We start from the raw sequence: 17,637 nt of genomic DNA, 5'->3' as shown, positions 1-17,637 counted from the left end.
CTTTAAAACACCGATGCTGGAGAAACAGAGACAGATCCTTCTGCAAATGCTTTCAGGTTGCTTCCTTCTCTAGTAGACTTAATCCTCTGGGAAGAGTGATCTGAGGTCCTCACCAAACCCAGTAGAACTTTCTGGAGAACAATTTCAGTTTTTGGACATGAAGTTACAGTATCGTACTGTTGTAGTACTGTGTTCCTCCTTCCTGTACAACAATGCGTAGGCTACAGAAATCATCTCTGGCAGCCGTTGCGTGGATTTCAGAAGGGATTTCACCCACTCAGACCCAAGCTATTGTGTTTCTCTACATAAAAATGTTTAGGAGAGAGGTTGTCTTAATTTAGGTATGCACCGAATGGGCTTGGTTCTGCTCATGCTAAAACCTGTGTGAGTTTGCTTGTTAAATTTCTGAAACCACGGGAGACTTTTCAGCAATGCACTTTTGAGTTCCATTAGTGTTTTAAATTAAATTTACGGTGACACCAAAGGCGGTAATTTCTTCGGCATCTAAAAAGTCACGTGTCTTTCGGATGTTTACATCCAGTCTCCGGATGTGTTTGTCAGGTGGGCACGGTGGCATTAAGTGACTGTGTGAAAAACAAGCAGCAGGATTAATGGTTTGCTGCTCCCAGTGCTTTGTTCCTCTGCAAAAAGTTCAGCTTAAGTATTAGCAGAGCCGGGCAGGTCTGTGCTTGCGGCAGCAGCAGCCTCTTCCCACGAGATGGTGCTCGGAGCATGTGGCCCGACTGTGCCAGGAGCACAGCCCCTCTCCTGGGCATGGGCTTCTGCAGGCTGGCACCCAGCCTGGCTTGCTCTGGCCCCACTTCTCCCAGTCACTAAGCTTTCAGCCTACAACAAGCCACCTGAGTGCATGTGTGAGGGCTTTTCTGAACTGGGAGAACTATTATGTCTCAGGTAAAGCTGTGTTTTGTGCCTCACAGGATAATGCAACTACTAAAAAAAAAAAAGTGTTTTGCAAAATACTGAGTCCTACCAGGAGGCCCCAGCACGGGGACAGGTGTAGAGAGCAGAGCTCCGAGTACAGTGCTGGTGCTGAAGTGCAGGGGGGTGGGCTGACTGTGCAGGCAGCTGCTCCCATGTTGAGGAGCTGGTGGGGCTTGGGGAGACCCAAGTTGATGCCTCTGCTTTGCAGTGACACTTGGACAAGCTGTTTATGCCTGGAAACAAGAATGTGTTCCTCTGTTGTAGGTACACACACCTCCTTCTCCCATTCGTTTTCATCTGTCATCTCTTTCAGTGCAGCATCTCACAGGCTTGTCAGCCATCAGAAGAGCTGTGTATGGGGAATGCCCAGCGCTGGGAACCTGGCTGGAGATGCAGAGAGCTCCTGAACATAGAACTCCTGCCTTGGAGTGGAAATCAGCCTCAGTTCTCTATTTTACATGATGTGAATATTTCAGGTCAGGGGCAGATTCCTGCTGCACCAGTATAGATTTGAGGTTGCCTTTGCATTCCTACATGTCTGAGTCAATCTCATTCCTAATTTAGTGTTTAAGTAGAGCTTAAACCAAGCCCCTGTGTATCCTTGAAACCCTTAGTGTGCCCTGACAGCTCTTGTGGCCAAATGTCCCCGTGCCTCTTGCTTTCTCCCCTAGCAAAGCATTCTCCCTGAGTTGGCCCCACCATCCCTCCTGTCTCCCTCCCCTTCTTTAAATGCCTGCTGAAGTCCCACTTTCAACCCAAAACCCATGTGAAATGGGCTGACTGTCATTGCCCAAGCTTGCCTGGCAGTGTGGGGATGAAGGATTAGCTGGGCAGAGGAGCAGGGATCTGACAGACAGGGAGGCAGCCACTAGGGCTGGTTCTGGGAGCTGGTAAAAGACGTGATGTGTAGGAGATGAATGCAGAAAGGAATATTCATCCTGTTTACCCACGACACTGGAAAAACAGATGTACAGTAAAGCAGACTGGTGCTGGTGTTATCTCGGTGATCTCACTTTCGTAGGCTGTGCCGGGGTTTGGCAGCGCCTGTTCTGGCTGCCAGTTCTTGGAGACGAGGACTTGTTTTGTGCTTGAAGAGTACCATGGCCTGTCACTGGGGCTGTGATGAGTACCAACAACCCACAGCTCGAGAAGGCACCCATGTGCCCTGTGCCACTGCTGTGGCTGCAGCAGGCAGTGGTGGCAGCCGATTGCTCTGGTCCTGAAGCCGAGTTTGAGGTTGGTGCGGACGTCCTTGTCTCATGTCCGGAGCATCAAGAGCTGTTACCCAGGTCCCGAGTGTAGGAATGCGTTCCTCCACAGGCAAGTGAACAGCAACCCCTCTGTCCCCCTTCCCCTCACTTTTATTACTCTGATAAACTTGGCCATTCCATAAATCTTGCAGCAAGTGAATGTATATTTCTTTCCTGATTGCAAGTGAAAAAGCTGAGTGTGGGGTTGGCTGCCCTCCTCTGCAGAGTTGCCCTGGCAGCTTAATCTGCTTTACGGGGGCTTTGCTGACTTGCATGGTACCTGTGTAAATCAAGATACCCCACGGTGCAGAGCCCAGCACCTTACCAAAGTCAAGGTACGTTCTGTCTGAGCAGTTACTTTGATCCTCAAGGCTGGATCTCATCAAAGACTGAAATCAGGATTGTTTGACAACACCTATTTTCCATTAGCAATGTTGACAGCATTAATTATATTCTGGTGCTTTAATTCTTTATTATTGAAATCACACATCAGTGATAGTCATTATTTTGCAAGGGGGTTGATGTTATGCTAATCAGCTTGCAGTTAACTGGGTCATCCCACTCATTTTTTTTGGCTATGGGCACAACACTACCACTCTTGTACTGGAGTCTCTGTGGTCTGCCAAGATTTATTTTAAACAAACATGAGCAAGCCAGAATTTCTGAGCCAGCTTTTTTAGGACTCTTGGGTGCAAGTTATGTGAAAATATTTATCCCTGTTGTATACTGTTTAACGTCTTCCTTGGTTACTAATGGACTGGAAAGGAGTTCATTGTCCTCAAGTGATACAACTACATCATCTTGCTGCTTTACAAAGTCAGAGCAAAAATTTTTATAGGATTCTTCTGCCTTTTCTTTGTCATTATTAACTGTCTTGTGCTCTCTGTTTTGGAAAGGGATGATGCTTATCTTGGGATTTCTTTTGTTTGTATTGAACTTTAAAGATCTCCTCTGTATTAGCCCATCACATCATGGTCTTCTCTGTTCTCACTCCTACAGGTACAGTCCCCAAATCACGAGGAACGGAGCAAAAGCTCAGTCTGGCAACCATGAGGTGAAGATGAAAGGTCTGGAGCCAGTGATCAGCCAGATTATTGACAAGCTGAAACACATCAACCAGGTTGTTGCAGACGTGCCAGCAGGGGTGGCTCTGGAGTGGGTGGTTTCCAAATCAGTTTGGCCTCCCCCACACTTTCCTTGGGCTCAGCCAGACAACCCAGGGTGACTCCATCTTCAGCAGCTCTGTGCAGAGCCCTGTGTGCGGAGCCAGTGCCACCTCAGCCCCGCATGGTACCAGACTCACAGGGCACACGTGGCAGGTCCTGTTGGATACATGCTGGCGTGGTTCTCCGTGGGTCAGTGGGAGCTGTGGGGTACGTGCACTGCAGCCTTCCAGGGCTCAGCCTGTGCCTGGCCAATGTGTGGATGCATCCCTGCAGTGTGCTTCTGCTGGGCATATGTCCCCTGCGCAGTGGAGGACCAGGAAAGATGGAGCTGCTGTGGTCCCCCCGAGCACAGGGTGCTGGCAGGGGCTTGTGTGGCATGTGCCTGATGTCCCCTCTGGTCAGAGGAATCCCCTTTGGTATTGCTCAGGGCTGGCAGAAAGGATCACCTGTTTCTTCACTGTATCTCCCTGGACATCCACTCCCAGCCACTGCTGGGGCAAGTTAGTTACTGTTGAAGGGGGAAGTGGCAGGGCTGGTTGAGATCTTTTCTGCTGGGGAAGAAGCTTCCTTCCCACTGCCTCAGACCTGGCATTCTTACTGGGACAAGCAGTATCTTGTCTCTACCCATCATGCCATGCCAGATTAGGTCTGTGAACAAGCCCCGCTGCTGCCAGGAAGTTAGGTGGCACCTCTGCACAGCGTTCAGCTTGTGGCTGTTCACCTCCCAGAGCTCTCCCACAGCACTGCCCTGGGCCAGTGGGCTGGGGTCCAGCTCTGGACACTGCTCTCCCCCCTCTCTGTCACTGAGTATGGGACGTTGCAGTAACTCAAAGGGGCAGTGTTTTTCAGGGGGTGGATACCTTGGACTTGCTACTTTACCGGGACCTCACAGGGCACACACTCAGGTGGTAACACAGTTAATGCAGCTGAGCTGCCCAGTCTCTCCTGAGAGAGCTCTTACCAGTGGGGGACCTTGTCCAGGGTTGCTCTGGCACGAGGCTTTGGGCAGCAGCGGGTTCCCGGGGTTAAGCCCAGCTTTGCTTCCCGGCCGGGTGGGCTGTGAGGGCGGCTCTGTTTGGACTTGCTGGCTTAGCAACTTTTCTGCAAACCTCTGCTTTCCTGCTCCTGCCACTGCCAGGGACTGTTTTCATAGCCATTCCCGGTTTAACCCCAGTGTCCTCCGATGCAGGCACGCCTCATTAGGTGCTGTCTGGGAGTGGGATGCAGGGAGGGATTCGGGGTCCCCAGGAGTGCCCCACAATGCGGGAGCCGATGTGGGCAGCGGCCCTGCAGCCTGCTCTGCCTTCCCCCACCCTCCCCGTGCCGAGCGGTGCCATCTGCCAACAGCCCATAATTATTAAAAGGGGAAAGGGGGGGGAATAGCATAATCAGCTCCCTATTAAATGGGGTAGAGGGCAGGCTTCAACCTGCAGGTGATAATGATATTTTGCCGTTCACAGTGAGAAAGTCGCACTGAACAAAACATGGTTATTAGTGTACTTGAAACTGCTGACATAAAGTGGTTGTGAAATGCTGGCTGCCAGACTGGGTCAAGTTAGGTCTTTGCTGAACAGCTCAGGCTGCTGAGGACTGGAGATCTGTGGAGTGGGAGACCCTGGGTAAACACTGCTGAGCCCTATTCAGCTGTTTGCAACAGCAGAGTGTCTCTTGTCAGCTGCTGCTCAGAGAAAAATAGTGTTAAGGGGGTGAATATGGTCACCTTTAGTTGTGGTCTCTTTCAGTGCTTCCCCTTCTTGGCTTGTAGGATCGGGTTGGAACATGTTATGGGGACAGATAAAGTCTTTTGGTTTGAATGGCGTAAATTAAGAATCTGAAAAATATTGAACATTCTTGTAAAGTTGTGTTTGAGAAAGAGGAGGAATTGAGAATAAAATTAGGAGAAAATGGGAAGTGATTTGTGAAAATTAGTTATGAAGCTTGCCCAGAGAAGTTGTGGATGCCCCATTCCTGGAAGTTCAAGGACAGATTGTACAGGGTTTTGAGCCATGTGGTCTAAAGAAAGTGTCCCTGCCCATGGCAGAGGGTTGGAACTATATTATCTATAAGATCCCTTCCAACCCAAACCATTCTGTAATTCTATGATATGATTCTGTTCCTGTGGAGGGTCTGTAGTTTATGATAAGTAGTTTATAAACCATGAAACTGCAGAGGTTACTTAAATTTGGGATTTGGGGTGCCAGAGCTCACCATCACACTTATTTTCTTGACCTAAGGAAGTTTTGAGCTCTCTTTCACATGTGGAATGCATCTTGAATGCCAAAGAGTAGGAAATGTGGAAGGAGCCACAGCTCTGGATGAATTACAGTTGTGTTTTTCAGGTGTTGGCTTTAGATTTGCGAAGCAGTGGGGACTCCTGAGCTGGGTTGGGGTGAAAATCTCCTTATCCACCAAGCTCAAGCCAACAGAGGCTTTTAAGGATTTTCCAATATCGAGGATTTTTTGGGGAAAAGAGTGTCTTTGTAGTGCTCAGAGCTGTAAACTGGATTCCCCATGTGACTACCCGTAAATTGGGAACATAGTACAGTGTTGTGGCTTCCTCACAGTGTGTTGTTAGAGGTGCAGCCTGGATTTTGTGGGTGTGGGCAGACTCAGGAACCATGCTGGTTGGTGCAATTTTCGTAGAGTCCCAGAGCTTTTGCTTTTACTTGTAGATTTTTGCTAAAATGTCTGTAATTTGCTGATGACTTGGCTTTGCTTTATTCCAGGCTGCTCACACTGCTGAAAATGTCTGCTTTCAGCAGTTCGCCACGTTTTCGAGCTTGCTTGAGTTTGGTGAATGTGTTGTGTGTAAAAATCATGCTTGTTCTTTAGTTCATGTCTCCTCAAACCAAATCTAGGTAAATGTGCACACATACACGTGAGAAATTCTCATCAAACATTTGCAGTTTGAAAGGAGAATGGGCTTTGTGCATTAGAATTAAACCTGTGGGAACTGAAAGGAGTATAGAAAGCCTAACCGAGAGAGAAGGGGAAGCGAAAGTTTCCCAGATTGATTTTTTTGGTTTGAACACCTTCTATCAAGCTGAACTAAATAAATGAATAAAGCATAGTGCTTGAGTAGTGTGCTGTCTCAAGTCAGCCCTTTCTGGATGAGTCCCCCTGAGTGGTGCCAATTCATTACATCAGACCATTTTTGTTTCACCCAAATGTGTGATTGTGGCTGATGCTATATTTCGTATTGGTGGTTGAGGTGGTTTATTACTGCCATATTGGAAGCAGAATTTTTTTTCCCCCAGTTCTGTTAGATGTCTACCAAGTTTTGATTTGAGTTATTTTTGTTGTGTGCCCAGAGGCATGAACAGCCCATCCATAAATATTAGCATTGTTATCTCAGCTGGGAGGCTAAGGGTCACCTTCAGGAAAATGAGTTGGAATTGGTTCCTAACTTTTATTTCCCAGAGTGGATGGGGTCTGTTTCTAGCTAGAAGGGTTTTCACTCATCCCACACGTAAAAGTATATTGAAACTGAAAGGTTGTTCAGTGTCAGCGCAAGGTCTTGCTCAGTTTTTTTGTGGCTCGGTACCATCCCTAGGTAGAAAGCTGTGTGTGAGGTGAGCTATTTCCTCTGGTCATGCAACTTTCCTCCCACCACGGGGAGACATTTGGATGGCTGACAGATGGGTAAGAGCTTCAAGTTTTAAGAGATAAACATGGAGGTGGGGGCTGTGGTGTCCTATGCCCCACAGCCTGGGAGCTCTGCCGCACTGGTGACCTCCTGTTGATCATCCTCCTCCATGAAAGGCTCCGGAGAGTGGACCTGAGTGATGCTGGTGTGAGGATAAAGCAGGGATCTGTAGTACCAAATTTGCTGATATGACACTCTTGGTCTTCCCTCCTGTGCCTGAGGTGGCCTTTGTACCCTCTGCAGTGCCTATGAGGCTCTGACAGCACTGCAGCAGATGCTTTACCCCATCCTTAGTGCAGTTGCCTCTTTTAGCTTGTGCCCAGTTCCAATCCCTGTTTATATTTAGTTAAATCCTGGTGTTTATCATAGCACTGTCTCGAGGAGGAAGAGCACAATTTTTTAACAAAAGGAGGGAACGACCACACCAAAAATTAATACTAAAATCCATAAAAGGAAACTTAAATGGGGGAGATATGTCTTTACAAAATTGAATGGCCTGGAAACATACTGTACATTTCCAGACACTCGAGTTAAGGGCTCATTTAGAATTTTTCAGATATACTGGAGTTTGACAGTTCTTTGGTTTCCACATCAAACAATCTGTAATTTATTGCCCCATATAGGGACTGTGTTTTTATCATATTGCATATTCTCTAGCCAGAAATCTAACTACCATATAAGCTCTTGAAAAAATAAACCCTTTGGGGATGGGAATCCAGGCAATATGCTTTCACAGACCCTGAGAAACTCCCTTTGATTTATTTCCTTGGAAATAAGGGGAAGACACAATTTCTTGGAATATTGCAGCTGTTCCCCCAAGCAGGGTCTTGCTGCCTTTCTTCGTGTGCTCAGTGTAAAGACCCGGGTCCTGTGGTGAGCCCCATGTGAGAGACCCTCACGTTGCTCTTCTCAGGGTTTGCAGGAGGATGAGAACAAAATTTAGAAATTTTATGAGGCAGTAAAACACAGAGCTATAGCTGGAAGGGGTAAAACAAAAAAAAAGCCAGGAGGCTCAGAGGTGCGAATGACCGAAGATAAAATAGACTTGAAGTTCGCATTAAAAGCACAGGCCAGGCATTTCCAGAGCCCTGTTTGAAGCTGATTTGATCAACCAATATGTCCCATATTTGTTTGTAGGTTTAATGGGCTGTTTCCCGGCGGCCTGGCTGCTGGGAGAGGGCATGGTGGAGGTCACCCAGAAGTTAATTTGGAAAGAGGCCAAAAGGCCACAACTTGATTGAATCAAATGTAAACAAAATAGGCCTGGGAACGGTGTGATGCCCTTGTGCCTGAGAGTCCCTTGCAACCCCTTTGCTTAAAATACAGAGTGTGGTGGAGCACTGGGGACCAGAGAGGAGGGTCTCACCCCGCCATGGGGGAATGATGCTTGGGGAGGCAGAGGGACCCAGACCCTGCTCGGGGCATACAGGAAACCTGCAAACAGGCTGCAGTGGGGGCTCTCAGGGCATGGGGCAGCTCGGGGTGGCCGTGGGTGCTCCCAGGGGAGACATGAGGTCCTGGGAACCCACCTCACCAGACCCTGACCTGGGTGGCTCAAAGTAGGGAAAACTATGAAGTTTATTATGGGAGAGGCTGGTGAGGTGGGGACTTTTCAGGAATATATTTCCCTTTCAGAAAAATCCACGACTTTGACGGATTTGGTGGAACAGCGTTTCCCTGTGCCTGCTAGGCTCTCTGAGGTTTATTATTCCCACTGTATTTCAATTCCCTGATCAGATGAAGCCGCATAATAATTAGAAAAATGTGCACACTTCCAGATTGTTGAATAATGTGATGCACAGCACTAATCACTTGAAAACACAATATTTAAATTGCACCAAAGCAAGTCACTTCTGGCTCCTTTTCCACCTTTAAATTTAATAAGTTAACACTACAATGTCTGAAGTGCTGTATGTGTGCAATATAATCTATCAAATCCTCAAAAGAAATGTTAATAAATACAATAATTACTTGGACATGCCTTTTGTTCACCATTATTAAACAGTTTGTAACAATTTAAATATTAAAACCACATGTTGTTGAAAAGCAACCAGACATTGCAATTATTTCTTACTAAGGCTATTAAATAAAATGACAGAAGATTTTTATTTTAATGATAAATGCATTTTGGAATGGATCAGTTAATTCTTCTTTACTACACAAAGTAATCTACAGCTCCACCAAGTCTAGGCCTGGTATTTAAATACTAATTCCATCATCCTTTTAGCTGTGCCCCAGCTCCCATTAACGTGCTGGGTAAATGCTCTCCCACTCTGTGCAAGTGGTATTGACAGGATTTTGCCAGGGCAGCTAAATCAGGGGATGTGTGACCCTTGGTAATGAGAACATAATTAAATTTGGAGGTATCTGACTGTAGGGTGGCTTTTCAAGCCCAAACCCCTCTTTCCCCTCCCTCTTCAGGAAGAGGCAGTGCCTGCCCACACCAGATATTGCCCGGGACCTGTCGCAAACCTCCAGGCTTTGTCAGGGTTGTTATTATTATCTGGGAATGCTGTATCCACAGGTCACCCAAAAGAGTTTTCTTTAACAGCCAGAGATTTTTTGGACCTGCTGTGTTTGCATGCCTGTTTTCTAACAGAGGTGTATCCTGGCTGTGTTTGCTGGAGTTTGTTGCCTGTTTTAACCATGATCTTGCCCGACACAGAGGGAATGTGAGGGGTGTACAGTTAAGATCCACGCTGTGCAGTGACATTTTCTGTGGAATGTGAGGTATTTTCTATTTTCAGTGAGGAAAGGGCAGTAAATAGGCACTTTTCAGGTACTGCTCAAGTGACAGTGAATCTGTGCTGAGGGCCTGAGCATCTTCTGTGTGCTGTGGAAACCCAGCAAACCCTGTCTGTTACTGACCTGTTGGTTTTGCTGATGTTGGTGCCAGAACATCTGGCAATATCAAAAGTCCTCACATCAGACAGTTCAGTAATTTATTGTAGGCTTTTCCTCAGCACACCCAAATCCTTTGGTCCACAGCCATACAATCCTTTTTTCGGGGGTGTAAATAATGGGACTCCAGAGCTGCCATTCTTGAGACAAGATTCACTGTTTTCTTGTCCTTCTTACTTTCATTTGGCCTTTTCCTGGCAGTGAATTTCAGGAACACTCATGGGAGGACTGGGAAAGGTGCATTCCTGTGTGAAGCCATGTATCTCCTTTATCACTATGGAAAGGAATATCTCAGCTGTGCTTCCTTTTTGCTAATCCCACCTACCCCAATTCCAGAGAATTAGCCCATCAGTGCCGTGTTCACTGCTAAACCTTGTCCTCAAGTGCCACATCCACACACCTTTTGAACTCTTCTGGGCATGGTGACTCCACCGCTTTCCTGGGCAACTTATTCCAATGCCTAACATCCATCTCCTTGGCTTTTCTCTGCAAGACCAGGAAGCTGCTGGGGCTGAGCTTGGGTGGGTAGCAGTTTTGGCTGGTTTCCACACCAGTTTATTGTCTGGCGTCCACAACCTTTGGGTAACATAAATAGCATTTTATCACTCTTCTTCCCTGAAATTCCCTGGTTGCCCGGTCTTATGCATGAGAAGGGATTCAACTTTGTCCCTGTGGCTTCAGCTCCTGCAGGGAGGCAGGTGCCTCAGGTGTGTCCTGCAGGGACCAGCCTCCAAACAATGCTGTGGAAATCAGCTGGGGAAAAAAACAAATGAACACCTTTAAAGGGGATTCATTTGCTTTTGTGTCCAAAACATGCAGCTGATGCACAGTGATGCCTTAAAACAAACACCAGATATCCTGTACCAGTGCTGGAGTTTATCCTGTTTTGAAGGAAACAAACCTGAAGGAGTCCTTGTGCAGCAAAACCCCGTGTAAGTGGAGCCGTTGATACCAGATTAACAGTTAATTACAGTTATTCTGGGCCTCATTAATTGTATCAAGTGTCGCCTGTGCTGTAACTCGGGCTGTAATTTAATCAGTAGATGTCTGAGGTAGGTGTCCTCCCTGATGGTCTCATTAATAAAGGATGCAGCTCTCTGGTGTTGGTTGATTGGTTGTTTTCTGATGTTTTTTCTCCAAAATTTGACTTAACATCAAGGTTTTTATGATGTGGTCCAAACTGAGAAGGGACTGGGATTCAGAGAGCTAATCTTCATCGTCCAGAAGGTAACCTATAGTCTTCTTGGCCGAAAAACAAATCCAACTGCTTTTGTTCCCATGAAAAAGCCTCATTATCAATAATGCTACTTTTGATTCTAGATTGAGGTCATGTAAGATTGCTTAGCCATGATGTTCTCAGGGGACAGGAGAAAAAGGCAGTTCTGTCAGACCCACTGTGGGCAGAGAGGGCCAGCTCCAGCGGGAAGTCCCCTCTGCAACCCCCTGGGCTGTGCTGTGGGAGTGTGGTGCCCAGCTGTGGCGTGGTGTGCAGGCAGTGCAGCCGTGAGCCCAAATGCCTGTGAGATTCCCACTCCATCCCCAGCTGCTTCACGTGGAGAAGGTTATAGCTGGGGATTTCCCCAGTGCAGTTCTGCCACTCCACCAAAGGACTATGTTTGCAGTAGGAACAAAGCACACTTGTGGCATGTTTTTATTCCCAGAGGTCTTAATTTGTATCTAGTCCACACCACCAGCAGTGGATGGGTAGTGGGAGAGTCCTTCTAGATCCTGCCTGCTCAGACTGCTCTGGGTTTGTGTGTTGTGTATTGAAAGAACCAAAAGCATTCGTTGGTTTGGCATCTCTTGGGTGGGAATGGCATTGCAAGGTGTCTTACTGCTGTGTGCAGCAAGGCATTTAGCTGGCTGAAGCAGTTCATCTTATGGACTCAGCAGCTTTGTTCTTGCAACAAGTGTCACCAGAGTTTCCCTGGTCTGAAGTAGGAGGTGCATCGGACCTACAACCCCTTTTAATAATCCTAGAACAGAATTTCAGGATATCCTGAGTTGGAAGGGACCCAGAACGATTATAGAGTCCAACTGCTGGCCCTTCACAGGACAATCCCAAGAATCACACCATGTGCCTGAGAGCATTGTCCAAATGCTTCTTGAGCTCTGTCAGCCTTGGTGCTGTGACTACTTGCCTGGGGAGCCTGTTCCAGTGCCCAACCACCCTCTGGGTGAAGAACCTTTTTCTGATATCTATTCTAAACCTCCCCTGACACAACTTCATGCTGTTTCATCCTGCTCTAGGAAAGGGTGGTCCCTTTTTTTGTAGCATTGGTTTGGCTTCTCCTGGGACTTCTCCTGATGCTCTATCCCACCTCAGTGGCCACAGGAGGCAGTGGCTGGCACAGACCACTGCAGCTTTCATGCAAACTGTGCTGCTGTCAGAAAGTGCAAGAGGTTTCATTCATTTTAAGTAATGAATAATTTGTGATCTCGCTCCTTTTGTTATCCTGCTGATGAAGCAGATGTCTGTAATGAGGCAGGTTTCTGTGCTGGCAAACCCCATCCCCAGTCAGACATTGACCTGTCTGTGTTGGGGCAGGTCTGAATACCCCTCATGGCGCAGGAGGACTCTCAGCTGATGCTGTTGCTCATTAAACTTCTTACCTTGGTTTTGACATGTAACTGGCTGCAGAGGCTGGGTTGCATTTTAGTGCTCGTGCTGTTGGAGCCCATGTGATGAGAGATGGCCCTTGCAGCACATCAAACTGAGAGCAAAGAGGGAACTTTAGGTTGCAGCAGGATTTGTTGCCTATGGTCTCACTTGGCTGTATTGCTAGGGAGAGATATTTAAGAGAAGAAAATGTGCTTGGTTGGCCTTTCTGGGGACACATGTAAGAAGATGCTGCCCTGTGCAGCACAGTTAGCAGGGGGATGGGAGGCAGCTGGCACAGGGTGGGTGTTCGAGCCATCAACTAATATTGTGATGGGCAGGAAGTTACTTTTTATTTTTGGCAGGATCCCTTGAATGCCTCCTGCCTGTGAGTGGGGAAGGAGTTTACTGACCTTTTCATAAGCATCTAATTGCCGAGAGTGAGACTCATATAGGTGCTTTTCTGGGCTTCCTCTATCAGTGTTGAGTCTCACTGGGGGAGGGTATAAAGTCACCAGCTTTGAACCTAATTTAAACACTGAGTTGCTTCAGCTGCTCAGTTGGCGTCTGTGCATCTGTGTGTGGGAGAACCATCCCGGGCAGGGCTCCTCTTACCTCCTGCCTGCAGCTCCAGAGGCCTGAGCCTTGCAGGGTCAGTTGCTGTTGGGTACATTCAGTATCAGTGATGAGTTGCACCCTAGTGTATCAGCAGTGCCTGAGCCTGGATGGTTGGTTTCTTATCCTGTTGGTAGATCTATCCTAGGTGCCAGTATTGACACAGGAAAAGCTGTGTGTGTGATATTTTTGGGGTTTTAGCAAGCAGCATCCATGCTCTGAATGCAGAGGAGAGCTGAGACCTGGCCCAGGAGCCAGCCCAGCCATCAGCCATTAATTAGAGACCAGATGCTCGATCCTCCCTAGCTAACAGGTTTGGGGGTGTCTGCCATGGAGTTCTCCTCCTCCTGTCTGATTTAAGTCTCTGCTGAAATCAATAGCTCAGTAATTAACCCCGCACTGGGGTTGTCTTGTCTGATGGGAGGTAAGTGGCTTATGAGGCGGCTGTTCAGTTCCCTGTGACAGCTCTGCAGACCTGGGGACATCCATCAGAACTGCTTGCAGTTGCTTTTCGGGCTTCCAATGCCTTGGGGTGAAGCAAATGCAAAAGTAAAGCTTGGAAAGCCCCTGTGAGGGCAGGATGCAGCCAGCGTGACTCGGGCTGCTGTTCTGGCAGAAATCTCCATGCAACACAACACTATGCACAAAAATACATGATTTGAGGAGTCCCTCTCCACTGGGAGCTTTTAGGGGAAAAGGGAAGTGGCTTGGGCAGGGATTTGCCTCTCGTTTGTGTTGCAGAAGGTGAAGAGGAGGAAAAAAATCCTTCCGGCACAGCTCTCAGCTCGCTGTTTCCTACCTGGTGCCAAGGACAAGATGTTTGTCTCCCAGCAGACGTTGCTGACAACTGGAAGCCGCCACGTGTGCCGGAGCCTGAGCCAAGAGGAAATCTCCCAGCCATTCAGACTGGGCTGGGCTGAGCTGGGCAGGGAAGAGGCTGCAGGACCCACTGGCTGCTGCACTCCCTGCCTGGGTCACACTGGTCTCCCTCTACAGAAACCTGGGGCTGTTTTAGCAGATGGCTCGAGGTGGTGTGATACCTAAATGTCCTTCTGGATGCTCTTGCATCTAGGGCACCTTCTGCCCAGGCCACCCCTGCTCAGATGCCTGAAGGATGTGATGGCAATGAGGTGGTTGATCGCTCCACCTCTAGCCATGTTGTCTTCTTGTTCCTTGTGCTCTTACTTTGCTTGTTGTCTCATGTTCTGTCTCCTGGTGATGTGCGCTTTGGGCCTTCCTGAGTGGTGTTTGGATGGCAGAGCAGGGCTCTGTTCCAATGTAACTAAATGTATGGAAAATATGGATAATAGCAGTGATGGGCCCTGGCCCACGTAGGTTCCCACACCCCTCCTTCACTCAGTTGCCAACCCCCCGAGGGGTGGCTGCTTGAGAGGTGGAGAAATTGGTCCAGGTTTTCATGTCTAGTGACGCAGAGCAGGTGGAAAGGAGAGGGGAAGGCAGCTGGGGCTACTGGAAGGAGACTGAGAAACTTTGTGGGGAGAAGGAGCAGGGCTGTGATGCCAGAGAAAGGAAGGTGTGGAAAGGGGACAAGGCAGATAGCCCTTGCAGGTAGCAAGGAAGGAAGCATCTTTGCAATGCCTTTTCCACCATTGACAGGCATAAGTGGTTAATGTGCCTGGTGGGGACTGCTCTCTTGGTGACTTTCTTTCCTTATGTAATTCTTCCATGCAATCTGAAAGCCCAAGTGGTCTTAAAATACCAGCTCTTTCCCTGGTGCAGGTTTGAAAGTGCACCCACAATTTTAACTTGGCATTCTGCTCCCCTTTATCAAGCTACAAGTTTCCTGCGTTGTGCACCAGGTGTCCTCAGGAGATGGTCTGGCAGGAGTAACACCATATCTGGAGCAGTTATGAGCCCTGTGGAAGAGACTAGGACTGAGGAAATGATGCAGATCAGCTCAGGCAAAGCGAAGAGTTGGCAAAGGGTGTTTGCAGTAAATGGATGCATTCCTATGTTGCTTCCAGTGAAGTGGTAGCTCATGGAAGTCTTTCTAATTCCAACAGTAGAAGGTCCAGGCAGACTCCAGCAAGGTGCTGAAAGTGTTACCTACTGCCTAGTCCAACCACGTTAGATGATTGGTCTAATGGTTGGGTTTTTGGAGTTTCAGAGATGTCTGTGTTTGATGGAGGTAGATGTAGGAAGGGAATGCTGAAGGGCCGGTGATAGCTTGGGCTTGAAAATGCGAAGGAACAGAAGGGGTTGTAGCAGCTCAAAGAAGAAACCGGCATTTCTCCAGCATTGCCATTGATGTGAGACTCGGGGGATGAGCCAGAAGCAGATGGGGCCTGCCCAGGTGCCTGTCAGGCTGGGCTGGACCCCTCAGCCCTGCTTGGCACCCACACTGTCCTGTTGCTTCCTACTGCCGCATAAAAACAAGCCATAAATAGCTGGGGGTGGAAGGGGAAGGAACTGGATATAAGGTGAATGAGCTGATCATAAAGCCTGAGTAATCTCTTTTTCACATGTGCCCGGTGATGAATGAGCGTTTGTTCAGGCCGGGGAAGTGACACCTCCCCTGCCTGGGGGACAGCAGGCAGGAGCCCGTTGCTCTGCCGTGGTGCCAGCCAGGGCTTAACCTCTGAGCCTGCGGGAGCATCTTGTCCCGGGCATCAGCCTGCCCTCACCAAACCAGAGCAATCCATAATGCCTTGGCAGCCCCTCCTGCTGCCGAAAGAGATTTACTGTCCGGTGCTGACTCGCGTTAATTACTGCCAGCTCTTAGGCGTCTTTATCTGTCTTCCTTTACCCATAGGGATGTTGTCAGTTTGGATAGCTAATCTGGAATTAAGCTGATGATCCATAAAGTAGGGCCACCCTTTGGTCAATAATTCACTGCTGTCACCAGCTTCTTTGTGCTATCAGGAGAGTGACCAGGAAAACTGATTTACTGGCAGCTGAGAGCATCTCCTCTGCAGCCTGTGAAGACAGTAAAGTGGGTCCTGCTGTGCTGATAGACCCCAAGTGATGCATGATAGGGATTTTTCCTGTTCCAGGAGATGGTGTTTTGAGTGCTAGAATTAAAGACTAAAACATTTTTATGGCTAAGGAGCCCCAGTATAAATTCAGAGCTATGGTTCACAACTTTTGGCACTCATCGCCATGGGTTGGTGTGGAGCCCAAGAGCAGTAATGTCCCAAGAGCAGTGTGTGGGGAGGGAATCCCAGGGCCGTCCCTTGCCCAGAGCAGGCAGGAGGTGCTGCCTGGGGCTTGGTCTGCTGAGTTCAGCTCCAGCAGCACAAAAATCTGTGATGTCTCCAAGGAGGCAGCATGGGGAAATGCAGGATTGTCTTTTAGAGCAGCTGATAAAACGGCCAACATGTCCAACTCATAATTTTTCCAAGCACTGAAAATTACTTTTGCAGCTCCAGAGCCTGCTTCCACTTTATTAACATTTGATTAGTGATCACGCTTTGTTCTGCTGAGCTTGAAATAGGAGTTCAATTAGGAACAGGTTTCTTCTCTGCCATGTCTGTGCTGCCAAGGTGCATCCAACTGGAAGGGCCATAAGGAAACCACAGTTCATGTGTTCTCCTGCCAAAACAGGCTCTTCTGTCCATGGGCTAACATTGTGTACAGAAGAGCAGTGATGCCTGCCTGTGAGCACAGGCACATGTGTTTGCTCGTGCAAGACAGAAGTACAGATCCTGCTATTTACAGATACTTTTAAAGTTTTAAATGTCCTTATTTTTAAACGGAGTTTGGTGCTTGGTGCCAGGGAACATTGAGTTTTTCTGTAATATGTGTTGCATTTCATTGCCACCCAAGAGGGGGAAAGCTCTCTGGAGCTTGGAAAGAAGCAGTCAAAAATGGATGCTGTTGATGTTGCATTGGGTTTGTGTTGGTGCATGCTTCTGTGCCACCAAGGCCCCGTCCATAGAATGGATAAACCGAACAGAGCTGCGAAATAGGAATATGGTGTGAAGGGCACCAACAAATCTCATGAGGGTTGGTTCAATAATAAAGAAAGTATTTGCTAATAAAAGATAATTTTTTCCATGCTATTTCCAGGGCTAATAAGCAGAGGAAGTGGAGAGAATCAATTCTGCTGGTGCATGGTTGTGTATGATCAGGCCACCAAATTCAAAACACATGAGTTTTCAAAAAGTCCACAACTTCAGCCTTATAAAATGGGTTCCTTTCCCCGATTCTTGCCTGTGATCAGATAATGACCTTCGTAAGCAAAACAACCCCAGCTGTATTTCATAATGGGAATATACTTCTGTAGATTGTAATGAGCTGTTAACAGGGAACAGTATCGTGTGAAAATCTGCACGTTTCCCATGATGCTGCCCTGATTTAAAAGCCACACATAAATTATTTGGTATTGCAGATTTCAAGGTCAGGATTGGCCGTAAGATCTAGTTTTTCTCCCCCAAAACCCCATGTTTTCAGCAGGCTGGAATTTAAAATAGAAAAACTTGACCTGTTGGGAATCTTGGGAGTTGTGTGGGAAGTACCACAGGATCTGTGTCCTGTACCTGTAAGTGTGTGGCCAAA

General features: G+C 47.8%; 1 protein-coding gene across 2 annotated transcripts in view; it reads left to right on the top strand.

The window, feature by feature from the left end:
• GPC3 (glypican 3) overlaps positions 1-17,637 on the top strand; it is a 144,959-nt gene that overhangs the window by 96,284 nt on the left and 31,038 nt on the right. For both annotated transcript variants that reach the window (XM_027687278.1, XM_027687279.1), the window contains exon 6: positions 3,192-3,312. In XM_027687278.1, coding sequence (XP_027543079.1) covers positions 3,192-3,312 — 121 coding nt within the window. The remainder of the gene's footprint in view (positions 1-3,191; positions 3,313-17,637) is intronic.

This window comes from Neopelma chrysocephalum, unplaced genomic scaffold (genome assembly GCF_003984885.1).
Source record: "Neopelma chrysocephalum unplaced genomic scaffold, ASM398488v2 Primary Assembly neopelma1_73b, whole genome shotgun sequence".
Classification (NCBI taxonomy): domain Eukaryota; kingdom Metazoa; phylum Chordata; class Aves; order Passeriformes; family Pipridae; genus Neopelma; species Neopelma chrysocephalum.
Note: the sequence above shows the minus strand (reverse complement) of the source record. Positions and strands in the feature narration are given on the sequence as shown.